Here is a 27,125-nt window from a genome sequence, read left to right on the forward strand (position 1 = left end):
CTGTGCATATGCATGTGGTACCCAGGGCTTCAGCCCCCATCGCCAATTGCCAGTTAAACAGAGGCATCAAGGCATAAGCCTTCGTCGCTAATTTGCCAATCCAGGCCGTCGCCAAAATATGTAACTCGATAATGCACATCACACAACATACAACATAAACAACAAATCCTCGTCGCCAGGCATAAGCCTATATCACCAATTCATTTACCAATAATAAGTGGTAAATATCGTCACTGAAACATCCTGCAACTTCGCATAAAACAACAAAATATAGCAACATACACATCACTGATAAATCCCAAAGAAAATAGCAGCCCATCGTATTCAACATAATGCACAAAACAACTAATATACAACAACGTCATAATAATTTCATACTCATTCAACACTCTAACAAAATATTTTTATTAACTTATTCTATACTCTTAACTCGTGAAAATTTATAATAATTAATAATTATAACTCGACAGAGTTTCCAAGAACTCTAAATAATTCTATAATAATCTCTACAACTCTAAAGTGCCAAAAAAATACTTTACTGACAACATCTAGCAATTTTCTGCAACTAATTCCTCAATAATAATAATTATAAACCCTAGGTTAATTTTCCACCACCATTGATTGAACTTTTATAACCTTATTCACCGACGTCAATCAATTTCAACATTCAACAATACAATCACAACACACGAAACAGAGGCAATCATACAACCATAACCCCCACATATCATTCATCATAATCCTGTTTATAGAGCTAGAACCCCACCCTTACCTTGGATATGAGATTTGTCTACTCTCCCGGTTGCCATAGCTTATGCTGCCGCTTCCATCTTTTCTCCGAAAATCTTTTCTAACAACGTGCAGAGACGCAACAAAAACCTGTTCGGAAATCTCTTTGTCAGACGGACTTAAAATCATCAAAACGAAAATCGCTCCGGTCAGAAGTTACCTCTACGAGTCTGGAACGTTGTGTCCAAGAACCACGACGATCCAACGGTTGGATTGGGAGAAGCGTCCGTTTTACTAAGGTGTCTCACTGCAGAAACTTGCTGCGAAAATTGGACTTCCTCTGGCTTTTCTCTTCCGCCATGGCTCTCTTCTTCACCTCTCCTCCAAACCCTATTCCTCTTTGTGTTATGATAGTTCTTCCTTCTTCCAATTCTAAATCCAACATAGTTGGGCCTAAGTTACATACCTCCTCCTTACTTCACAACAACTCAAATTAAATCCAAAGTTATTTTTAAGCTCATTAATAAAATAACACTTCAACTTTATTTCACCAAATTAATCCGATTAATTACCATGCCAACTTAATAAAATAATTCCGACTTCGTCGATAAAATTCGAATTAAATACAAATAGTCCAATATTAATAAGAATATTATTTCTTCAACGAAATCAACTTTATTAATTCTCCGACTAACCGAATAAAATCCAACTTTAACTTAATAATCCAAATACGCTTCCTAAAATAATACTGACAATTCCGATTGATCCTCGAACTTCGATTAAATCCAATGATTAAATTCTTAAATAATTTAATTAATTAATTAATTAAATTCGGGGCGTTACAACTCTCCCCCACTTGAATATTTTCGTCCTCGAAAATCTATCCGACACAACCATCCTCAACCTCGCTTATACTTGACTATACAACATCACAAAATACTCTTATCAACAAGATTCTCCTTATAGCATCCATCACTTTACTCACCATCAAGATAGCAAGATATGTCTATACCATCCAACACAATTTTCGTCCACTATCAACAAGAGATTAAGGGTGATTAAGTCCTCAATTTGTCAATAGACAGCCGACAACGATATTGGAATATAAACCATCATTACCAACATTAATAGTGTTCTTTTCCCAATTGTACTCACCGACTCGCATTTCCGATCCTAACTCACAATTCAAAACTTCCCAACAACTTCTACAACTTTTTCCAAATTTTCAGCAAGAATCACCAAACTTCAAACACACTTATCTCTTTCAATACAGACCTCCCAAACACAAAATTATATTCCAAAATGAAGGTAATTTCATGTAGATTCCAGAACTTCGAGAATCGCTTAAATCCGATTTACGAGTATAAAGTTATCATCCTTGCAATGGGACTGGTCCAGAATTCCCGTATGCAGAATTTTCCAAAAATCAGCATCAGACCCAAATATTAAAATGCACTTTTCTTCCTCTTCACAAATTTCCTGAAGATTAATCTTATATGCAAACTATAGGAAATTTCGTAAGCTTTTCAAAAAGTCCAGAATCGCTTCAATCAGAATCACGAGTAAAAAGTTATGCCCCTTTTACTGACAACTGTTCCATAATTGCAAAAATCAGAATTTGAGGTTGATGGACATAAGTTCCATCTATCTCTCTTGCTTCCAAGATCTACAAACATCCTTTCTTCATTCAAGACGCTCCAACTTGTCAAACAATTAAAATCTTAAATCCATGTTACCTCGGAAAACAACACAACTTAAACAATACTTGCACTGTAGCCAACTGCAGCACACCAACATCTTACAACTGAATAGATCCGAGAAGCACCGCTTCTCCCCCACTTAGCTTCGAGCCAACTCCTGCAACCAACAACTATAAAATAAACAAGTACCGACAGTGTTTCACGCACTTGTCGCATACAAAAGGATAAATAATATTAGACAACACTGGCCGGACAGACCGACCTGCTCTGATACCAATTGTAACACCCCAAATCTACCCAACGAATATTTAATAAAATCAGAGTGCGGAAATTCAACATACAATTGGGATGTCACATTCAACGTAAAACAACAAACAACTTAATCACATATATCATAGATACATAGCACATAACTCGGATGAACCGATAAAACCTGTTTACTCTTTTAAAAAATAAAAACAACTTTTATTAATAATAATAATATCAATTATTCAACTTCACTTCGCATAATATTTTTATTAAACTAAAACAACTTCACCAACATCATATTACTTCATAAATTCCACTTAAAAGTTAACAACTTATAGTTATAACAACAATTAAAAGACAATCGTTCATCCCCCCGAGTGCTACGTATCAGAGCAAGACCCAACTCGAACTAACAGCAACTAAAGACTTCATAAAATCACTTCAAACTCCCACCGCTATCTTGAGTACCTGTCCATTTCCCATGGTAGGGAAACATCATTCAGAAGGGGTGAGATATCCAACAATATAAACAAGCGTATGATAAATAATATATTAGGATTAAATCATACAAAATTATCACTTCACAGTCATAAAACTATAAATCACTTCACATCGCAAAAATCAACTCATGTCACTTCAAATGAGACACAACTGTGCATATGCATGTGGTACCCAGGGCTTCAGCCCCCATCGCCAATTGCCAGTTAAACAGAGGCATCAAGGCATAAGCCTTCGTCGCTAATTTGCCAATCCAGGCCGTCGCCAAAATATGTAACTCGATAATGCACATCACACAACATACAACATAAACAACAAATCCTCGTCGCCAGGCATAAGCCTATATCACCAATTCATTTACCAATAATAAGTGGTAAATATCGTCACTGAAACATCCTGCAACTTCGCATAAAACAACAAAATATAGCAACATACACATCACTGATAAATCCCAAAGAAAATAGCAGCCCATCGTATTCAACATAATGCACGAAACAACTAATATACAACAACGTCATAATAATTTCATACTCATTCAACACTCTAACAAAATATTTTTATTAACTTATTCTATACTCTTAACTCGTGAAAATTTATAATAATTAATAATTATAACTCGACAGAGTTTCCAAGAACTCTAAATAATTCTATAATAATCTCTACAACTCTAAAGTGCCAAAAAAATACTTTACTGACAACATCTAGCAATTTTCTGCAACTAATTCCTCAATAATAATAATTATAAACCCTAGGTTAATTTTCCACCACCATTGATTGAACTTTTATAACCTTATTCACCGACGTCAATCAATTTCAACATTCAACAATACAATCACAACACACGAAACAGAGGCAATCATACAACCATAACCCCCACATATCATTCATCATAATCCTGTTTATAGAGCTAGAACCCCACCCTTACCTTGGATATGAGATTTGTCTACTCTCCCGGTTGCCATAGCTTATGCTGCCGCTTCCATCTTTTCTCCGAAAATCTTTTCTAACAACGTGCAGAGACGCAACAAAAACCTGTTCGGAAATCTCTTTGTCAGACGGACTTAAAATCATCAAAACGAAAATCGCTCCGGTCAGAAGTTACCTCTACGAGTCTGGAACGTTGTGTCCAAGAACCACGACGATCCAACGGTTGGATTGGGAGAAGCGTCCGTTTTACTAAGGTGTCTCACTGCAGAAACTTGCTGCGAAAATTGGACTTCCTCTGGCTTTTCTCTTCCGCCATGGCTCTCTTCTTCACCTCTCCTCCAAACCCTATTCCTCTTTGTGTTATGATAGTTCTTCCTTCTTCCAATTCTAAATCCAACATAGTTGGGCCTAAGTTACATACCTCCTCCTTACTTCACAACAACTCAAATTAAATCCAAAGTTATTTTTAAGCTCATTAATAAAATAACACTTCAACTTTATTTCACCAAATTAATCCGATTAATTACCATGCCAACTTAATAAAATAATTCCGACTTCGTCGATAAAATTCGAATTAAATACAAATAGTCCAATATTAATAAGAATATTATTTCTTCAACGAAATCAACTTTATTAATTCTCCGACTAACCGAATAAAATCCAACTTTAACTTAATAATCCAAATACGCTTCCTAAAATAATACCGACAATTCCGATTGATCCTCGAACTTCGATTAAATCCAATGATTAAATTCTTAAATAATTTAATTAATTAATTAATTAAATTCGGGGCGTTACAGAGGGTGATCAGATTGTTTCTCCGGTCTTCGGGGAGGGGCCAGCGACTCAGGAAGCCGAGGAGGTCCACATGGAGGAAGGTGCTTGAAGGTTTTATGTTATAAGTGTTCAAATGATAGGCCTGCGAGCCTTTATTTTGTAATGATGTTCTGGGGGGTATGCCCCCCATTTTAATTTTGTATGTATATTTACCAGTGCGGTCTTGATGGCCGTATTTGGCCACATCTTTGGGCTTTTTGCCCGTCTTTATTTATAAGTACTTAGTTTTTAACGCTTTTGGTGGTTTCCTTGGAATTTGTGTGCATGCGTTTTGAGTTTTTGGGAGGTGTGTTATTGGTTCCCAACGTCTTTATTCATTAAATGCTTGTTCGTTTCCCAAGCTTTTTGTTCCCTTTCTTCCTTTATAAAAGGAGGTCTCATGGACCTTTCTTTCTTCATTTTTTCTCAGGAATGGGTGGTGCTAAAGGGAAAAATGTATCTTCAACCTCGGGCTCTCGTGGAGTGAAGAGGGTGAATGAGAAGAAGAAGGCTTCGACCGGCTCTGCTTCTCTTTTCCAAGGTTCTCTGAGTTCGGACGCCCAGGCTCGGATGTCTGGTGTGAGAGTCGTGGTTGACGCAAATGGTTCCGAGATCGAGTGGGATGAGGATTGGTATCAGTATCTTCACTCGGAGGAGTTTGCCCGTCGGGAGGAGTGAAGCGTTTTCTTTTCATTTGATGTTTGTTTTGTAACTCTCATGAACGATGAATAAAGTACTATTGTTGTGTTCATTTTGCGTATTTGGAAGGTTTGCTCGACTTAGAATGTATTGATCGCCAAGAATGTGGAACCGTGGTCGAGTGTCGGGGACATGTGCATGGCATATGGTGAGTCTTGGATTTTGTTGTGTTGAGCTCCGGGGCTCATGGCGTAAACGGTCCCCTCGCGAGCGGGGCGTTCTTCCGTCATGGTACATGTTTACGACGAGGATGCTCGGTATTCGGGTTCCCCGAAGGACAAGGTGTCTGCTCGATTAAGAGAGAGGGCTTCTGTCGTTTTGTTTCAGTTAGAGGTGCTCGGCGTGTACCAGGCCGCACCTGTGTTTTTAGCTGTAGTATTGTTTGAGCTTTTCAGCGTTCCAAGGTCAAGCGAGTTCTTCTCCTTGAAAATTCTCTAGGTAGTATGCCCCATTTTCTGTCCTTGCTCGGACGCGATAGGGGCCTTCCCAATTTGCGGCCAGTTTGCATTCTCGGGAATCTTTGTGGTTTCTTTTGAGCACTAGGCTGTCTACTTTGAATTCCCGTTTAATGACTTTTGCGTCATGCCTTAGGGTGATTTTTTGCTTGAGCGAGGCTTCGCGTAGAGCGGCTCCGGTTCGGATTTCTTCGACCAAGTCGGGCTCTTCTCTAATTGCCTCGATGTTGCCCTCCGTTTCGAGGGGCTCTTCGGTGCGTCTTGAGGGCACGTATATGTCGACGGGGATCACAGTCTCTGTCCCGTATGTCAGTCGGAAGGGGGTCTCCCCGGTGGTGGAGTGTGGGGTGGTGCGATAGGCCCAGATGACGCTGTGTAGCTCTTCGATCCATCCCCTTTTTATTTCGTCCAGTCTTCTATTGAGGCCCCTCAAAATTACTCTGTTAGCGGACTCCGCTTTCCCGTTTGTTTGGGGATGCTCGACTGATGCGAAATGTTGTTTGGTTCCTAATTTTATGACGAATTCTTGGAAACGCCCATCGGTGAACTGGGTGCCGTTGTCGGTGATGATGGCCAAGGGTACCCCGAACCGGGCGAGGATGTTTCTTTTGTAAAAGCGAAGTACGTTTAGGGATGTGATTTTGGCTAATGGTTCGGCCTCGATCCACTTAGTGAAATAGTCGACCGCGACTATTAGATACTTATTCTGATTGCCCCCGGTTATGAACGGGCCGAGGAGATCCATGCCCCACCACGCGAACGGCCATGGAGATGACAAGGACTTGAGTTCGTTGGGGGGTGCAAGGTGCATGTCCCAAAACGCTGGCACTTGTCGCATTTCTTTACGTATTCCTTGGCGTCGTCTTGCATCGTGGGCCAATAGTATCCGGCTCAGAGGGCTTTCCGGGTGAGAGATCTCCCTCCTAAGTGTTGCGAGTTGATTCCTTTGTGTATCTCTCGGAGTATGTGGGGAACCGTGCCCTAGTCTATGCATTTGAGGAGGGGTATGGAAAATCCTCGTTGGTAGAGGCGATTTTCGACCAAGACGTACGAGTAGGCTCTCCTTCCGATTACGGAGGCCTCTTTGGGATCGGCGGGCAGGAGGTCGCTAGTTAGGTAATTATATACGGGGGTCATCCAGCAAGACGCATCCCCTATCGCGTTTACGAGTGTTAGCACGGATGGAGATTCAGTGCTGGGTTTTGGCAATATTTCCTGGATTACGGATTTGTTGCCCCCTTTCTTCCTCGTACTAGCTAGTTTCGATAGGACGTCTGCCCAGGAGTTGTGTTCCCTTGGGATGTGTTTTACTTTGGCGCTGCTGAATCGGGTTAGTCTTTCTCGTATAAGGGCCAGATATTCAACGAGGGCTTCGCTTTTGACCTGATATTTGCCTGAGATATGGGATGCGACCAGTTGAGAGTCAGTGAATACCTCAATTTCCTCGGCTTCTAAGTAGTTTGCGAGGCGCTGTCCGGCAAGCAGGGCATCATACTCGGCTTGGTTGTTGGACATTGGGAATGAGAGCGAGAGGGATACTTCTATGAGGGTTCCTTCCCCATTTTCTAGAATGATCCCTGCTCCGGTACCAGTTGAGCTTGACGCTCCGTCCACGTATAAGGTCCATCTCCGGGCGTTGTTGTTTGTTGTTTCGGGGAAGGCCATTTTGGCCATGAAATTTGCCAAGACCTGTGCCTTAAGGGCTTTTCTTTCTTCATACTTGATGTCGAACTCTGCAAGCTCTAATGACCAACGGAGCATCCTTCCGGCCATATCGGGGCGTGCAAGCAATTGTTTCACGGGTTGCTCGGTTCGCACGACTATGGTATGGGCTAGGAAATAGTGCCTGAGTCTCCGGACTGCGGTTATTAATGCGATTCCAACCTTTTTGATTTGTTGGTATCTGACCTCGGGGCCCTGGAGTGCTTTGCTTGTGAAGTAAATGGGTTTCTGGCCTTCTGGGGTTTCTCGTATTAGGGCCGCGCTGACGGCCTCGGTGGATACGGCGAGATAGAGGTATAGGATTTCTCCGGCCTCAGGCCCGGATAAGACCGGTGGGCTGGAAAGGGCTTGCTTGAGATGGGAGAAGGCGTGCTCACACTCTTCCGTCCATTCGAATATGGTTTCCTTGCGCAAGAGTCTAAACAGGGGAAGGGCGTGTTGGGCGGATTTGGCCACAAACCTGGATAGTGACGTGAGCATGCCGTTCAGGGTTTGGATTGACTTTTTTGAGCTCGGGGTGGGAAAATCCGAAAAATCCCTGCATTTATCCGGGTTGGCTTCGATTCCTCTTTCCGTTAAGTAAAAACCGAGGAATTTTCCTGCTCGAACGCCGAACGTACATTTCTCAGGGTTGAACCTCATCTTGCATTTTCGGGCTTGCTCGAAAACCTTTTTGAGAGGGGCGGCATGATCGGTTTCTTTTTGGGATTCGACGATCATATCGTCCATATAGACTTCGAGCATGTCTCCTATTTCCGCTCGGAACACTTTGTTCATCATGCGCTGGTATGTTGCGCCGGCGTTTTTCGAACCGAAGGGCATTACGTTGTAATAGTAGTTACCCGATTCGGTCATGAAGGCCGTGTATTTCTTGTCAATTTTAGCCATGGGTATTTGATTGTACCCGGAGTATGCGTCCATAAATGAAAGTAATTTAAAACCGGCGAAATTATCGACTAGTTTATTTATATTGGGCAGAGGGTAAGCATCTTTTGGGCAAGCCCTATTAAGATCGGTGTAGTCAGTGCACATGCACCATTTTCCATTTGATTTTTTAACAAGTACGACATTGGAGAGCCAAGTGGTATACTTGGCCTCAGATATAAATTTGGCCTCTAGGAGGTCCTTTACAGCTAGTTCGGCCGCAACCGTTTTCTCTGGTGATTGTTTTCTTCTTCTCTGAGCGACGACCTTGCAAGCGGGGTCGATAGTCAGGTGATGGCAAGCTACTTCTGGATCGAGCCCGGGCATCTCGGCGGTGCTCCAGGCGAATAGGTCGGCGTTTTCGCGGAGGCAAGCTTTGAGTTGTCTTTTGGCCAGGTCCGGCAGGTCCACTCCGATCTTGACTCCCTTGGTTGGATCTTCTCGGAGGGCCACGAGTTCGAAGTTTCCGTATTGAATTGGCCGGAGGATCCCTTCTGATGTACCTGTGTTTATGCTCTGCTCGGATTCTTCCTGAAAACGACTGTCGAGGTCGACAGTGTCGATGCGGGACATTGATTTGTTGGTCTCAGAGACTGCGCTGGTCGCTGTTTTGTCTTGGGCCGGTGTCTTTATCGTGCTCAGGCCTTTGGCGGAGGCTTCGAAGCATCTCCTGGACACTTCAATATCACCGTTGAGCATTGCGACTTGTCCTTTGGTCGTATAGTATTTAAGCTTGAGGTGCACGGTTGAGGGGACCGCGATTAATTCGGCTAGGGTTGGGCGTTCAAGGATTCCCTGGTATATCGATGGGCAGTCGATGACCAGGAACTGGACTTTAACGGCCCTCGTGGTTTTCGCCGATCCGATTGAAACTATGAGCTCCACGAAACCCCATGGCTTAGTCACCGTGCCGTTGAAGCCTTGCAGGTCTGATCCTACGTATGGGGTGAGGTGGCTGTCCTTAAGTTGCAGTGTTTTGAACAGTTGGGAGTACATGATGTCCACTGAACTTCCTAGGTCGACCAATATGCGCCGCACATCAAAGTTGGCCATCCGAGCCCGGATGAGAAGGGGAATGGTTGCGTTGGGTGCTCCTCCGGGCAACTCTTCTTTGTAGAAGGATATGGAGGATGGGCTGCCTTTGGCGTGGTCGAGAGTAGAGGCTTTGTTTGCAGTGGCTGAGATCAGCTCGTCGAATTTGCATTTTATAGATCCGACGGTGAGCTTGCTGAATCCCCCGCCGGATATGACCATGGCGGACGGGAACATTTCCCAAGAGCTGTGAGGGGACGGGGTGGTTGCTGACTTGGCCCAATCAGGGAGGTAAAAATCTTCAGGCCTGGTGACGCTCGAGGAGGATGTCGAGATGAAGACCTCTGCTCTGATGGACGGAGAGCAGCTGCTGAAGGAGCAGGGCGAAGAGTTGGCATCCATGAAGGCTTGTCTGAGTGCGAAAGAGGATGCCCTGGCTGATGTGCATGGTCAATACACCTTGCTCTCCCAGACTTTGTATGGAGCGATGTTGTCCTCCTCGGTAAGGAAGGCCTCTCTTCGCCGTTCTCAAGCTCCTGCTGAGGATGAGTCGGAAGAGGAGAGGGCTCTCTTAACCCGGGCGGATCTGATCCAATATATCAGAGTCTTGGGGAGCGATTGTGTAGCGGCTTCCGAGGACACCTATAACTCTACTGTGACCCAGCTCAAGTTAAAAAATCCTAGGGTGGATTTGGTGACCGAGGGTACCGGGCCTTATCATCGCGTGGAGGGTGATCAGATTGTTTCTCCGGTCTTCGGGGAGGGGCCAGCGACTCAGGAAGCCGAGGAGGTCCACATGGAGGAAGGTGCTTGAAGGTTTTATGTTATAAGTGTTCAAATGATAGGCCTGCGAGCCTTTATTTTGTAATGATGTTCTGGGGGGTATGCCCCCCATTTTAATTTTGTATGTATATTTACCAGTTCGGTCTTGATGGCCGTATTTGGCCACATCTTTGGGCTTTTTGCCCGTCTTTATTTAAAAGTACATAGTTTTTAACGCTTTTGGTGGTTTCCTTGGAATTTGTGTGCATGCGTTTTGAGTTTTTGGGAGGTGTGTTATTGGTTCCCAACGTCTTTATTCATTAAATGCTTGTTCGTTTCCCAAGCTTTTTGTTCCCTTTCTTCCTTTATAAAAGGAGGTCTCATGGACCTTTCTTTCTTCATTTTTTCTCAGGAACGGGTGGTGCTAAAGGGAAAAAGGTATCTTCAACCTCAAACTCTCGTGGAGTGAAGAGGGTGAATGAGAAGATGAAGGCTTCGACCGGCTCTGCTTCTCTTTCCCAAGGTTCTCTGAGTTCGGACGCCCAGGCTCGGATGTCTGGTGTGAGAGTCGTGGTTGACGCAAATGGTTCCGAGACCGAGTGGGATGAGGATTGGTATCAGTATATTCACTCGGAGGAGTTTGCCCGTCGGGAGGAGTGAAGCGTTTTCTTTTCATTTGATGTTTGTTTTGTAACTCTCATGAACGATGAATAAAGTACTATTGTTGTGTTCATTTTGCGTATTTGGAAGGTTTGCTCGACTTAGAATGTATTGATCGCCAAGTATGTGGAACCGTGGTCGAGTGCCGGGGACATGTGCATGGCATATGGTGAGTCTTGGATTTCGTTGTGTTGAGATCCGGGGCTCATGGCGTAAACGGTCCCCTCGCGAGCGGGGCGTTCTTCCGTCATGCTTCATGTTTACGACGGGGATGCTCGGTATTCGGGTTCCCCGAAGGACAAGGTGTCTGCTCGATTAAGAGAGAGGGCTTCTGTCGTTTTGTTTCAGTTAGAGGTGCTCGGCGTGTACCAGGCCGCACCTGTGTTTTTAGCTGTAGTATTGTTTGAACTTTTCAGCGTTCCAAGGTCGAGCGAGTTCTTCTCCTTGAAAATTCTCTAGGTAGTATGCCCCATTTTCTGTCCTTGCTCGGACGCGATAGGGGCCTTCCCAATTTGCGGCCAGTTTGCCTTCTCGGGAATCTTTGTGGTTTCTTTTGAGCACTAGGTTGTCTACTTTGAATTCCCGTTTAATGACTTTTGCGTCATGCCTTAGGGTGATTTTTTGCTTGAGCGAGGCTTCGCGTAGAGCGGCTCCGGTTCGGATTTCTTCGACCAGGTCGAGCTCTTCTCTAATTGCCTCGATGTTGCCCTCTGTTTCGAGGGGCTCTTTGGTGCGTCTTGAGGGCACGTATATCTCGACGGGGATCACAGCCTCTGTCCCGTATGTCAGTCGGAAGGGGGTCTCCCCGGTGGTGGAGTGTGGGGTGGTGCGATAGGCCCAAAGGACGCTGTGTAGCTCTTCGATCCATCCCCTTTTTATTTCGTCCAGTCTTCTTTTGAGGCCCCTCAAAATTACTCTGTTAGCGGACTCCGCTTTCCCGTTTGTTTGGGGATGCTCGACTGATGCGAAATGTTGTTTGGTTCCTAATTTTGTGACGAATTCTTGGAAACGCCCATCGGTGAACTGGGTGCCGTTGTCGGTGATGATGGCCAAGGGTACCCCGAACCGGGCGAGGATGTTTCTTTTGTAGAAGCGAAGTACGTTTAGGGATGTGATTTTGGCTAATGGTTCGGCCTCGATCCACTTAGTGAAATAGTCGACCGCAACTATTAGATACTTATTCTGATTGCCCCCGGTTATGAACGGGCCGAGGAGATCCATGCCCCACCACGCGAACGGCCATGGAGATGACAAGGACTTGAGTTCGTTGGGGGGTGCAAGGTGCATGTCCCCAAAACGCTGGCACTTGTCGCATTTCTTTACGTATTCCTTGGCGTCGTCTTGCATCGTGGGCCAATAGTATCCGACTCAGAGGGCTTTCCGGGCGAGAGATCTCCCTCCTAAGTGTTGCGAGTTGATTCCTTCGTGTATCTCTCGGAGTATGTGGGGAACCGTGCCCTCGTCTATGCATTTGAGGAGGGGTATGGAAAATCCTCGTTGGTAGAGGCGATTTTCGACCAAGACGTACGAGCAGGCTCTCCTTCCGATTACGGAGGCCTCTTTGGGATCGGTGGGCAGGAGGTCGCTAGTTAGGTAATTATATACGGGGGTCATCCAGCAAGACGCATCCCCTATCGCGTTTACGAGTGTTAGCACGGATGAAGATTCAGTGTTGGGTTTTGGCAATATTTCCTGGATTACGGATTTGTTGCCCCCTTTCTTCCTCGTACTAGCTAGTTTCGATAGGACGTCTGCCCGGGAGTTGTGTTCCCTTGGGATGTGTTTTACTTTGGCGCTGCTGAATCGGGTTAGTCTTTCTCGTATAAGGGCCAGATATTCAACGAGGGCTTCGCTTTTGACCTGATATTTGCCTGAGATATGGGATGCGACCAGTTGAGAGTCAGTGAATACCTCAATTTCCTCGGCTTCTAAGTAGTTTGCGAGGCGCAGTCCGGCAAGCAGGGCCTCATACTCGGCTTGGTTGTTGGACATTGGGAATGAGAGCGAGAGGGATACTTCTATGAGGGTTCCTTCCCCGTTTTCTAGAATGATCCATGCTCCGGTACCAGTTGAGCTTGACGCTCCGTCCACGTATAAGGTCCATCTCCGGGCGTTGTTGTTTGTTGTTTCGGGGAAGGCCATTTTGGCCATGAAATCTGCCAAGACCCGTGCCTTAAGGGATTTTCTTTCTTCATACTTGATGTCGAACTCTGCAAGCTCTAATGACCAACGGAGCATCCTTCCGGCCATATCGGGGCGTGCAAGCAATTGTTTCACGGGTTGCTCGGTTCGCACGACTATGGTATAGGCTAGGAAATAGTGCCTGAGTCTCCGGGCTGCGGTTATTAATGCGATTCCAACCTTTTTGATTTGTTGGTATCTGACCTCGGGGCCCTGGAGTGCTTTGCTTGTGAAGTAAATGGGTTTCTGGCCTTCTGGGGTTTTTCGTATTAGGGCCGCGCTGACGGCCTTGGTGGATACGGCAAGATAGAGGTATAGGATTTCTCCGGCCTCAGGCCGGGATAAGACCGGTGGGCTGGAAAGGGCTTGCTTGAGATGGGAGAAGGCGCGCTCACACTCTTCCGTCCATTCGAAGATGGTTTCCTTGCGCAAGAGTCTAAACAAGGGAAGGGCGTGTTGGGCGGATTTGGCCACAAACCTGGATAGTGACGTGAGCATGCCGTTCAGGGTTTGGATTGACTTTTTTGAGCTCGGGGTGGGAAAATCCGAAAAATCCCTGCATTTATCCGGGTTGGCTTCGATTCCTCTTTCCGTTAAGTAAAAACCGAGGAATTTTCCTGCTCGAACGCCGAACGTACATTTCTCAGGGTTGAACCTCATCTTGCATTTTCGGGCTTGCTCGAAAACCTTTTTGAGATGGGCGGCATGATCAGTTTCTTTTTGGGATTTGACGATCATATCGTCCATATAGACTTCGAGCATGTCTCCTATTTCAGCTCGGAACACTTTGTTCATCATGCGCTGGTATGTTGCGCCGACATTTTTCGAACCGAAGGGCATTACGTTGTAATAGTAGTTACCCGATTCGGTCATGAAGGCCGTGTATTTCTTGTCAATTTTAGCCATGGGTATTTGATTGTACCCGGAGTATGCGTCCATAAATGAAAGTAATTTAAAACCGGCGAAATTATCGACTAGTTTATCTATATTGGGCAGAGGGTAAGCATCTTTTGGGCAAGCCCTATTAAGATCGGTGTAGTCAGTGCACATGCACCATTTTCCATTTGATTTTTTAACAAGTACGACATTGGAGAGCCAAGTGGTATACTTGGCCTCAGATATAAATTTGGCCTCTAGGAGGTCTTTTACAGCTAGTTCGGCCACAACCGTTTTCCCTGGTGATTGTTTTCTTCTTCTCTGAGCGACGACCTTGCAAGCGGGGTCGATAGTCAGGTGATGGCAAGCTACTTCTGGATCGAGCCCGGGCATCACGTCGGTGCTCCAGGCGAATAGGTCGGCGTTTTCGCGGAGGCAAGCTTTGAGTTGTCTTTTGGCTAGGTCCGGCAGGTCCACTCCGATCTTGACTCCCTTGGTTGGATCTTCTCGGAGGGCCACGAGTTCGAAGTTTCCGTCTGGAATTGGCCTGAGGATCCCTTCTGATGTACCTGTGTTTATGCTCTGCTCGGATTCTTCCTGAAAACGACTGTCGAGGTCGACAGTGTCGATGCGGGACATTAATTTGTTGGTCTCGGAGACTGCGCTAGTCGCTGTTTTGTCTTGGGCCGGTGTCTTTATCGTGCTCAGGCCTTTGGCGGAGGCTTCGAAGCATCTCCTGGCCACTTCAATATCACCGTTGAGTATTGCGACTTGTCCTTTGGTCGTATAGTATTTAAGCTTGAGGTGCACGGTTGAGGGGACCGCGATTAATTCGGCTAGGGTTGGGCGTTCAAGGATTCCCTGGTATATCGATGGGCAGTCGATGACCAGGAACTGGACTTTAACGGCCCTCGTGGTTTTCGCCGATCCGATTGAAACTATGAGCTCCACGAAACCCCATGGCTTAGTCACCGTGTCGTTGAAGCCTTGCAGGTCTGATCCTACGTATGGGGTGAGGTGGCTGTCATTAAGTTGCAGTGTTTTGAATAGTTGGGAGTACATGATGTCCACTGAACTTCCTTGGACGACCAATATGCGCCGCACATCAAAGTTGGCCATCCGAGCCCGGATGAGAAGGGGAATGGTTGCGTTGGTTGCTCCTCCGGGCAACTCTTCTTTGTAGAAGAATATGGAGGATGGGCTGCCTTTGGCGTGGTCGAGAATAGAGGCTTTGTTTGCACTGGCTGAGATCAGCTCGTCGAATTTGCATTTTACAGATCCGACGGTGAGCTTGCTGAATCCCCCGCCGGATATGACCATGGCGGACGGGAACATTTCCCAAGAGCTGTAAGGGGACGGGGTGGTTGCTGACTTGGCCCAATCAGGGAGGTAAAAATCTTCAGGCCTGGTGACGCTCATGGCCACTTGCATGGCGGGCGTGTCCTCCGACGGCTTTTCCTCGGTGATCGATTTAGCTTCTTTGGCAGCCTCTTGCTTCTTTGCGTATTGTTTCAGGTGTCCCTCCCGTATTAATATCTCTATTGCGTCCTTCAGATAGATGCATTCTTCAGTGTTGTGCCCGTGACCTTTGTGGAATCGGCAGAACTTCGATTTATCCATGTTTGGCCGTGCTGGCATGGTCTTTGGGAAACAGACCTTGCCCGTCTGAAATTCGGCGTTCGCGCATTCATTTAAGAAGCGTTCCCTTGAAGCGTTCTGCGGGGTGGATTCTTGGAATTTGCCAACTGGGGTTTTGTAATCCTTGGGGTCCCGGCCTTTGTCGTCCTTCTTTTTGTCTGTTCCCTGGCGGGAATCATCTTGGCGGGCATTTTTACTGCTCTCTTCTTGCCTGGAGTTACGGACAGCGTGAGCGGCTTCTTTCTCCTCATACTGTATGTACACATGGGCTTTAAGGAAGAATTCGTCCAGAGTAGCGGGTGTTTCGATCTTGACGGCCTTGGCGAAGTCTGAGCGTGGTCGGAGACCTCACTCGAGTAGGAATTTCTTCATATGGGCTGTCGTGGACACTTGCACGACTTCTTTGTTGAATCTTTCAATATAAGCCCGCAAAGACTCGTCTTTTCCTTGGATGATGGCTTCCAACGAGGCTTCAGATTTGGGGTGTCTCTGGGAGGCTGTGAAGTGCCTGGAGAAAAGTTTTCCGAGCACCTTCCAGGAAGTGATGGATTTGTCGGGTAAACTTTTATACCAAGTCATGGCTCCTTTGCGCAGGGTGGTAGGGAACAAACGGCATTTGATGGCCCCGGGCACCCCTCTGTAATCAAGAAGGCCGTCGATGTTCTATATATGTTCTTCTGGATCTGTGGTCCCGTCGTAGGTGCCCAAAGGAGGGGGCTTCTCAAGACCGGTCAGCATGGGAGCCTCTAAGATTGCGTGGGATAAAGGACCATGGCGCTCCTCTTCCTTGTCGCTAGTGGACGGAGAGAAATATCGGCTGTGGCTACGCCTGCGTCGCCTCCGGTTGTCGTCGTGCCTTGCTGGGGGCGATCTCGACTTCCTTTTTGGCCGAGCGGATAGTGATCGACGCCGAGAGTGACGGTCTCCTGACCCTTTCTTGGAGGAAGGACCCGCATTCTCCCTGGGGGAGGGGGAACGAGGGCGTTTCTTGGTTACTACGTCGCGCCGAGAATGAGGTTTGTGATCGGGGGGAGTTTTTGAACGGCGCTTCTGCTCAAGGGCCCCGATCCTATCGTTTTGCTGCTTAATGAGCACGTTGGTCTGAGCCAGAGCGGCCAGAACGGTGGTCATGGTCTGGTCCGGGGGAGTCTGACCCTTGGAGGAAAAAGGGTTGCCCAGAATTTCTTCGTGGTCGTCTCTGCCGCCTGTGTCTTTGAGACGTTGGAATGTCTCGTCTCGGAGATCTCTTGGGGAGGGAGATGCTGAGGCACCGTCGCGAGGTACGGTGCTCCTAGGTGGAGGTATAACGACGGAGATTTCATTTTTGATGAGTTTTGAAGCGTCTAATGAAGAGGAGTCTTCGTTATTGCCGGCCATGAGTAATGATTTGATTAAAGCTTTGGTCCCTGAGTTCTTGCAGGAGGCAAAAATGGATCAAGAAGGTGCAAGAAAAAGGAATGGGGGAGCTAGATTTTCCCATAGACGGCGCCATTGATCTTATCGAGCGGATCAGATGGCCAACAACAATGAAGGCTTGAAGTTCGGGATGATTGATGAAAAAAAGGGGTTGTACCTGCAAGGCACTCCTATGCCAAAGTAAGTAGGTATTCCACACGGTACAACATAGTGAGAAAATTTGGGGGTGGAAAAGATTACCTTGCCCTCTGTGTGGAGAGGGCTATTTATAGGATGTTCTTATGCGGATTAGACTCCTCCTTCTGGGGCGGATATTTAGATGACACGCGAACTGGTTGTTTACCAGGCACGAGGGTCCCTCGTGGTCGGCTGTCTTATGAGTTTACCCGAAGTGATCGGGCAGAACTTGTTGTCGCTACCGCGAAAATTAACAGAGTCGCCACTAACATATTTATCCTGAAAAGGAAGGGAATGCCAGCAAACCAAAAAACAAAACAACGGTCTCACGACCAGAGAAAAAGGGTAAGGGAGTCGGTTATGCGAGGGGAAGGTATTAGCACCCCTCGCGCCCATCGTACTCGATGGTATCCACGCATGTGTCTAAATCTATGGGTGTGTAACAAATCTATGCTAATCTGGACTAAAATGAATGCAGAATGTAGGGAAAAGAAAGGATTATGCTCGCACGGGCCCTACCCCGCTGCCTACGTATCTGTTTTGCAGAATCAGAGCTACCGTAGCTCGGCTAACTAATTTCTGTTTGTTTTGTTTTTTTTAGGTGAACGAGTTACATTCACACTCCGCTGCTCGACCTTTGGAGACTTATGCTGGGAATGGAGCGGAAATAACAAGTTCTTAAGAAAAGAAAATCAAAGAGTGTGGTTTGTGTTTTAAAGAATGCATGAGGAAGACCTAAGCTAAAGGGGGAAAGCTTGCTACCTAATGTTATCATACAAAGGGTACAAGTCTAAGCTAAGCTATCAACCTACAAGGGAAAAGGGGAAGCAAACAATGGGCACACAAACGAGCATCCACTCGTAAAGCAAACAAACCAACGGTACTGACCGAATGGTAGAAAAGCGGTCCCGCCATAGCCAAGGGGAGCAACTCAACCTAAGTCAACCAAGCATTAGACCTCGCGAAAATGATCGGGCCATAGACAAGAGGGCGAACACCTCTCAGCAACCAAGCTGTCACGGATCGTAAAGGAAAACGGTGCGTGCGTACACCGAGCATCAACGTCGAGCGACGCGAGCTATAGGAAAGGCGGGGGTCCGGCTACATGAACCCTTTTCCTGACATACTCGATAACAAGATCTTGTGCAGGTTCAGAAGCGAGCGACGCGTAGCGTGCGCATACTGAACAGACTCGATGAGACTAGGCGGGGGTTGATTGCTAACCCTTTCCGCATGCCTTCCATGAGGACTTAACGGAGTGCCATATAGGACTTATTACACCGTGACTCCCTGCCGCAAAGCACAAATGTAAACACACCAACAAAAACAGAGCCTCTTTCGAGGGCTTGGCCAGATGAATGTCTAGGTCCTACTTCTCATGTTATAGGATGATGCGAGAAAGCGGTAAAGTGCGAGAGAAATAAAATGAAACGGGATCAATACCAAACGGATGATGATCCGTAAACTAAGTGAAGCAAAGCGAAGAAAGTAGAATCCCGCAAGCGAGCTAGCAAAGCAAAAGCAAATGGTCAGCACACCGATTAGCCATGAAAGCACACAAAGGTCGACATGCGCGTCGAGCATAATCACAATACACCTGCAAGAGGAACAAGTAAACCACACAAGCAGATATAGAGTAATAGACATGTTTCTCCAGGATGAGAACACAAAGGGAACGGATGAAATCGTGGTCCGCAAGTAAAGCGGAACACTCAAGCAATGAGCATCGATCGGCGACTATCCAAAAGCCTCGCACACTAACACACAAGTTATAGATAACAAACATCGCAATCGGAATTGCGTTATTGCTATAAACCAAAAGGAAATCGACAAGTAAGGTAAACATGAAATGAACAATGAAAAGTCAAAAAGAAATCAAACATAGACAATCTACAAATTAATGAAAACCAAGCATCTAGCAAAATAGTACGTCTCATAAGCTTTCCGACAATATAAAGAACGTGCAAATCGGAGCTACGAGTGAAAAGTTATGCAAGATAGAAGTTAAAAGGAAAAAACACAAAAATTGCACTCAGGAACCGGTTCCCACCTAGGGACAACCCGGTTACCCATACAAAAAACCAGAGGCAGAAACTGGGAACCAGTTCCCACCTAGGGACAACCCGGTTCCTGGTACAAAAACACAGAGAAAGGCCAAATTAGCAAGCTGGGAACCGGTTCCCACCTAGGGACAACCCGGTTCCCCATACAAAAAACCAGAGAGTAAAAAATTCATGAAGCTGGGAACCGGTTCCCACCTTGGGACAACCCGGTTCCTGGTACAAAAACACAGAGAATGGCCATTTTGGATGGAGTGGGAACCGGTTCCCGCCTGGGACAACCCGGTTCCTGGCGTATAAAAACAGAATTTTGCACACCTTTGAAATCTTGGAGCCGTTCGCACTCAATCCAAAACGTACCGATTCGAGATTAATCACAAACAAACATCAAATATCATGGTATACATGCATTCCCACATCAAACAATCCATATGTCAACAATTATGCCAAGTGCGACGCGTCAAACAAAGCAAATATCAATCGAGAAAATGGCACATGCATTTATACGAACACATTGAGTACACCGCAAGCAACACAAATTATCAACAACAATTATACACACAAAATCACTAACAAATCAACGGATTCAACCACGAGTAACACAATTCATCATCAACGGATATCAATTATATGCATCAAACATTATATCTAGCCACAATTCACATGAACACGATCAATTCGAGCAAAAAATACGCAAATTCACCGATCAATCATCATCAATCATCAATTAATCAAGAACGAAAAGTAGATCTAGATCCGAATTCACATAATAATCAACAATTAAGCACTTAATTCAAGATCCGAAAGCTTACCGAATGAAGATCTAACCGAAGCGCGAACACGAACACGATACGAACGCGAACACGACACGAACGCGACGCGAACACGAAAACGAAATCCGGAGTGAGGGAGAGAGAGAGGCGCGACACTCTATGTGGAGAGAGGAAGAGGAATTCGAACATCGATCTTGATTCTTCAATCCATGTTCTTGATCTTGATGAAGATTGATGAATTTTTGATGAAAGTTTTATGTGATATGTGGTTTTGATCTATGAGAATTGAGAGAGAATTGAGAGAATGTGTTTGTGAAGAATTGGTGAATTGAAATGATGAGAGTCCTCCTTTTGATTTGTGAAGAGCAAAATGTTTATATATTGTCAACGCGAAATGTCCAAATTGCCCTCGGTGCGTCTCATTTTGGCTCGTTTTTACGGAAACTCGGTTCGGCTCTGAATTCCGGAACAAAACCGATACCATTATGAAGATGACCAAATTTATGACCCGTCGCCGCGAGAATCACCTCAATCCGATAAGTGATGAAGAAAATACGCCTGTTTGAATGACGAGAAACGTCGATTCATCTGGCGCGACTATACGAAATTTTGTGAGTACCGCTCAAAGAACTCGATAAAACTCCATCTTCGGCTCAGAATCTGAACAGGCATGTGTGACAAAGAATCGAAGCTAACGAAATTTCTGAGAGAATGCCGCTGGATTGGACTTCATACGATAAAAATCGAAGAAGTTACGAATTTTCGAACTCGGCGCGACATACCCGAAAACACACTTTTTACCGAAACAACGCGACGATCCTTAAAAGTCTGGGAATTTTCTATGCATATTTGGCCTTCGATCCGAACATATGAAATCTTGGTAATGATGCCACGGAGCTCCAGTTAAATTTTCAAGCGAATCCGGCGAGCGGATTAGGAGATATGAATTTTCCGAGGCGCAAAACCCTACATTCAGCACTATTTTTCACTGCAAAACCTCAAGTAATTTGCCAATTTGAAGACCTTCCTCAAATAATTGGCTCCCGATCTGAACATGAAAGTTGTAGATCTTGTCGAAACAGTGGGGACAACGCGGGAACTTAGCTCATATCACCTTTCAAATAGTATTTATGAATTTTCTCGTACTTTCACCGTTTTAACCATTTTTCGCACTTTACCCTCTTAACATCTCAAGAACTCTTTATTATTTTTCTTCAATTTTTGAATGACGAAATAAACGTCATTATTAACTTATAGCTCAAATAAAGAGGGCAAATTTTGGGGTGCAAAAGCTGCCCCTATTCAAACTTCTTGAACCTGGCGAGTGAGAAACGAAAGTTTCGAACCGTTGAGGTGGAAGGAGATTGAATACCAGAATGAACTCAAAAATTTGCGCTCTTGATCAATAGAAGATTCCATCTCGTAATAAGAAGGAATGTACCACCCCGCGAGCAGGGGGAAAAAACTTCAACTGATCTGGATAATAAATATGCTCCAACTTGTGAAAAAGGAGGAACGGGCGCCCACAGGCAGGGGAAAACACTTCAAATGATCTGGGCATCAAGAGAAGGAACATCTCGACTGATCTGAGTATCAGGCGTAGCAGATGTCTCCGAACATGCATCGGGATAGATGTCTTAAGTCGATCTGGGAATCGAAGGAGATACGCCGGTTGATCTGGACATCAACAGGTAAAAGTATCTCTGATCTGGGAATCTGGCAGACATCTCTTCTGATGCAATTAAATCATCAGGTAGATATTCCAACTAATCTGGGAATTAGCGGCTAGCTCCTTCGTAAGACCACGGGGATCCGGAGGCGGTTCCTTCAACTGAACTGGAAATCAGGATAGGAACAATATCTCTTCCGAACTGTGTACGCCGGGGAAAGAATGCCTTTAAACTGATCTGGACATGATGCCAGAAAATAAGTAGGACAATCTTCATCTGAAAGACAAAGTCGATCAGGCAAACATCTCCATCTGATCTGATGATATCAGTGGCTTGCTCCTTAGTAAGATCACGGGAGATCCGGAGGCGGTTCCTTCAACTAATCTGAAACTGGATATTAGGATAGGAACGGATGTTTCTTCCGAACTGTGTACGCCGGGTAAAGAAAACGTCCTCAACTGATAGTAAGGTATCAGGACTGGGCAAACGAGTTTCTTCTTCTGAACGAACTAAATCGTCAGGGAGTAGATATTTCCAACTGATCTGATGTATCAGAGGGCTTGCTCCTTCGGAAGATCTTGGGAGATCCGGAGGCGGTTCCTTCAACTGAAAGTCTGATTTATCAGGAATGGGAACAAATATCTTCCACCGATCTGGGGGCATCGGGAATAGGAATGTCTTTGAACTGATCTGAGCTGTGCCAGAAAATAAGTAGAACAATCCTCTTCTGATTCGAAATATCAGGATAAGCGCCTGTAATGACTAGGCGAATATTGCTCTCTAGGGAGCATTTGAATCTGGATAACTTTCCTGTAGAAAGAGACAACAGATATGATATGGTTTATGCATGATGCATGTATGAATGTGTATGGAATAACGTTTCCGAGAAGGAAGACGCTATACGCTTTTGAGAATGCAATGCAAATGATGCATGATTCGAACGTTGCTTGGGGAGACAACGGAGGAGCACTGAATTGCTGAAGAAAGTCCTGGAGAGGTTGTGGAACTCTGTGGAGAGGACAAGATGGGTGACCAAGGGTCACAAACTGCGAGCTGGCCAAGATGGATCAGAAATCTGCTGGAGACGATCAAATTTGGATGCGAGCTCTGGTTGGGGAATAAATCTTGCTTGAAGATATGAACATCCCACTTAACTGCTTGGGGAAGACCCATGCAACTTCATATGGAGAAGCAAATTCTCGACATACTAGGGATGAGGAGATAAGAGCAAGTCGTGGAGATAACTCTGATGAAGAGTAACCAACTTGCTTGTATATGACGCATTCCGCTGGGGATGTCCTAGATGAGAACAGATCCTGCTGAGGATGCATGTGAATCTCTGCTGAGGGAAGAAATTCAGTGGGGAAGATGAATACTTCTGCAAAGCGAGCTGCTGAGGATATGAGAGATCCGCTGGGGATAAGGAACTTGACATAAGACCCTTTTGTTAAGACAACTCCACTGGGGAATGAGATAACTCTCCTGGGGAAAACAGGTCAATCTGTTGGGGAGAGAAAGCCCTCTACTGGGGAAAATGAGGCATTCAGGCAAGGAACCTCATTGAGAGCTTGATGGGGAATCAGATACCATCCTATCATGACTCAACTAAGGAGAAGACACTCCACTGGGGAATAAGGCTTCTGAAGCACGAATATTGTATCAAGACGTGCTTTGCTGAGGATATGAGAATCTTGGAACAAAGAAAGTCTCCTCTGGATGTACTCAGCTGGGGAATGAGAATCCCTTATTAGGAAGCACTCGGCTGGGGAGAGAGAAACTCTCATGATTAGGTCCGCCAATGTGCTGATGCGAAGCGCTTGCAAGGACGTACCTGCGAGACAAACAAATGAAAAATGCCCCAGGATATAGCATGGTATCTTGGCCTGCCACCCTGGTTACACACGACTTCAAAGTAGATTCAAAGGTTATATCATTTCTAATCATGTATTGTAAAAGCAATGCAGTTTTCATATGCAAAGTTTAACACAAACTCAGGACGTTTTATGCAAACAAAACAGTAAAAGAAAACAGTTGTTTAAGATAAAAAGGATCTTTATTAATTGCAAAAGGAATGCTCATAGAAGAGCGAACACCTTTCAGAAGTAGTTCCTAGTAAGAGGTAACTACACATTTATTGAGTACAAGAGAAATGGCAATGTGAAACGAATATCCATTGGTTTCGATCCCGCTATCACTTTTATAACTCCGACATTCTCATCTCCTTGCTTCGGAAGACCGTACTCATTAGGATTGATCACTGCCCGATCTAACAACTGATTGGTGACATCACCGGACTTGTGGACCCGACGGGGTTTGTGAGTGCCTTTAGGGATTTGAGTTGCCAACGATGCAAACTCAAGATCACGGAGTCTTGCTTATCCCTCGGTCGGGAGCCCTAAACTCGACGATGGGAATGTTGTGCATGCTTTAGGGATTTGAGCTGCCAGGTGCAAACTCAAGAACACGGGGTCTTGCTTATCCCTCGGTCGGGAGCCCTAAGCATGTATGAAGAGTGATTGCCAAGGTGGCATGCGAGATGTAGTCATTCGCTTTTGTCCCTTTTTTGCCTAAGCCGCCCTTTCGGGTTTTCAACTTAGCGGGTATATTTGTTTCTTTTTCATTCTTTTGCCTGATTCATTTTCTTTTCTTTTTCCTTCTTTTTCTTTTTTCTTTCTTTTTTTTCTTTCAGGTCTATGCGAAGTATTTTTTGACTACATCCGCGTTCACAGGGTGCGGAAAGTTCTCGCCATCCATTGTTGCAAGCATCATGGCACCGCCAGAGAATACTTTCTGCACAACAAAGGGGCCTTCATACGTCGGAGTCCATTTGCCTCGAGTATCGCCTTGAGGGAGAATGATTCTTTTGAGTACCAGATCACCTGGTTTGTAGCTTTGGGGTCGCACCCGCTTGTCAAAAGCTTTCCTCATCTTCTTTTGGTACACCTGACCATGACCAATAGCCGCTAAGCGCTTCTCATCAATGAGGTTCAACTGATCCAACCGATTTTGCACCCATTCTGACTCGTCCAACTCGACGTCTTTCATAACCCTCAGGGAAGGAATCTCAACTTCAACAGGCAGTACTACTTCCATGCCATAAACAAGTGAGAAAGGAGTTTCCCCAGTCGATGTACGCACAGAGGTGCGATAGCCATGCAAGGCAAAAGGTAGCATCTCGTGCCAATCTCGGTAAGTCACTACCATCTTCTGCACAATCTTCTTAATATCTTATTAGCCGCTTCGACAGCGCCATTCATCTTTGGACGATACGGAGAAGAATTGTGATAGTTGATCTTGAAGGACTCACAAAGCTCCTTCATCAACTTGTTATTAAGATTCGATCCATTATCAGTAATGATTTTCTCAGGAATCCCATAACGACAGATTATATTATGCTTGATAAAGCGAGTAATCACTTGTTTGGTAACATTCGCATAGGATGCGGCTTCAACCCACTTGGTGAAGTAATCAATGGCAACCAAAATGAAGCGATGTCCATTGGAAGAAGTAGGCTTAATCTCTCCAATCATATCAATGCCCCATATTGCAAAAGGCCACGGAGAAGTCAAGACATTCAAAGGCACAGGCGGCACGTGCACTTTATCAGCATAGATCTGGCACTTGTGACAAATTCCGACATGGTTATGACAATCAGTTTCCATAGTGGACCAATAGTAACCAGCCCTCAAGATCTTCTTAGCCATTGTATGCCCACTAGAATGGGTACCAAACTCACCTTCGTGCATTTCCTCTATGATTTTCGAAGCTTCTTCCTTCACAACACATCGGAGCAACACACCGTCATGATGCCTCTTGTACAAAACCCCACCGTTGAGGTAAAACTTAGCTGCAAACCTTCTCAGAAATTTCTTATCAGTCACCGACGCTTCGGGAGGATACTCTTGAGTTTCGAGGAACTTTTTGATATCATGATACCAGGGATTACCATCCAATTCAACATCAGCCTCAAAGCAAAACGCCGGCTCATCCAACCTGTTGAGGGTAATGTTAGGCGCCTCATTGGCCCATTTCACTTTAAACATGGGTGCCAAAGTAGCGAGAGCATCAGCAAGATTGTTTTCTTCTCTAGAAATATGCTCGAATGTGATCTCATCAAAGTATGGAATGAGTCTCATCACATGCTCCCCGTATGGAATCAGATTCTGATGGCGAGTTTCCCAATCTCCATTGATCTGGCTAATGACAAGATTGGAATCCCCATAAACTTTCAAGTATTTGATTCGCAAATCGATCGCAACTTCGATACCATAGATACAAGCTTCATACTCAGCCATATTATTAGTGCAATCAAAACAGATTCTGGCTGTAAACGGAATATGAAAACCTGATGGAGAGGTAATTACAGCTCCAACACCATTTCCGAGTGCATTAGAGGCACCATCGAACACGAGCGTCCATCGCGATCCTGGTTCGGGTCCTTCCTCTGGTCCGGGAATGTTACAATCTCTGATGTACAGGACATCCTCATCGGGGAATTCAAACTTCATCGGTTCATAATCTTCGACAGGCTGGTGCGCAAGATAATCCGCCAACACACTACCTTTGATGGCTTTCTGGGTAGTATACTGGATATCATATTCAGTCAAGATCATTTGCCACCTGGCTACTCTTCCGGAAAGAGCGGGCTTCTCAAAAACATACTTGATAGGATCCATCTTGGAAACCAACAAGGTGGTGTGAACCAACATATACTGCCTCAGCCGGCGAGCAGCCCACACCAAAGCACAGCAAGTTTTCTCGAGCAGTGAGTATCGGGATTCACAGTCGGTAAACTTTTTGCTAAGATAGTATATTGCATGCTCTTTTCGGCCAGACTCGTCATGTTGACCCAACACACATCCCATTGAATTTTCAAGAACTGTGAGGTACATAATCAAAGGCCTTCCTGGAACTGGAGGCATTAGTATCAGAGGTTCTTGCAGATACTCTTTCACTTTTTCAAATGCTTTTTGACAATCATTATTCCACCTGGCCGTCTGATCTTTTCTTAGCAACTTGAATATTGGTTCACAAGTGGCCGTAAGATGAGAGATGAATCTAGCAATGTAGTTCAACCTCCCTAAGAAACCACGAACCTCTTTTTCTGTTCTTGGCTCAGGCATCTCTTGTATAGCTTTTATTTTTGCAGGATCGACCTCGA

At 45.3% G+C, this 27,125-nt stretch overlaps 2 protein-coding genes across 2 annotated transcripts; both read right to left on the reverse strand.

The window, feature by feature from the left end:
* Positions 1 to 7,054: 7,054 nt before the first annotated feature.
* Positions 7,055 to 9,973, reverse strand: LOC131597216 (uncharacterized). The gene is made up of 2 exons (XM_058869926.1): positions 8,886 to 9,973; positions 7,055 to 8,798 (listed from the first exon to the last, which is right to left on the reverse strand). The coding sequence occupies exons 1-2, from the start codon at positions 9,971 to 9,973 to the stop codon at positions 7,055 to 7,057; spliced, it is 2,832 nt and encodes a 943-aa protein (XP_058725909.1).
* Positions 9,974 to 12,541: 2,568 nt separating this feature from the next.
* Positions 12,542 to 16,447, reverse strand: LOC131597217 (uncharacterized). Its single transcript, XM_058869927.1, has 3 exons — positions 16,259 to 16,447; positions 14,463 to 16,120; positions 12,542 to 14,375 (listed from the first exon to the last, which is right to left on the reverse strand). Exons 1-3 carry the CDS (start codon positions 16,445 to 16,447, stop codon positions 12,542 to 12,544), a joined length of 3,681 nt encoding a protein of 1,226 aa, XP_058725910.1.
* Positions 16,448 to 27,125: the final 10,678 nt, after the last annotated feature.

Source organism: Vicia villosa, linkage group LG4, assembly GCF_029867415.1.
Source record: "Vicia villosa cultivar HV-30 ecotype Madison, WI linkage group LG4, Vvil1.0, whole genome shotgun sequence".
Classification (NCBI taxonomy): Eukaryota; Viridiplantae; Streptophyta; class Magnoliopsida; order Fabales; family Fabaceae; genus Vicia; species Vicia villosa.

What these genes read in the sequence shown, in the direction of transcription:
- LOC131597216 (XM_058869926.1), bottom strand. Translation starts at nt 9,973, where the DNA reads ATGGTCATATCCGGCGGGGGATTCAGCAAGCTCACCGTCGGATCTATA. An exon ending in AAATTTATATCTGAGGCCAA is followed by an intron (nt 8,799 to 8,885) that starts GTATACCACTTG and finishes CGATCTTAATAG; the next exon opens with GGCTTGCCCAAAAGATGCTT.
- LOC131597217 (XM_058869927.1), bottom strand. Translation starts at nt 16,447, where the DNA reads ATGACTTGGTATAAAAGTTTACCCGACAAATCCATCACTTCCTGGAAG. An exon ending in TCAACAAAGAAGTCGTGCAA is followed by an intron (nt 16,121 to 16,258) that starts GTGTCCACGACA and finishes GTGTACATACAG; the next exon opens with TATGAGGAGAAAGAAGCCGC. An exon ending in AAATTTATATCTGAGGCCAA is followed by an intron (nt 14,376 to 14,462) that starts GTATACCACTTG and finishes CGATCTTAATAG; the next exon opens with GGCTTGCCCAAAAGATGCTT.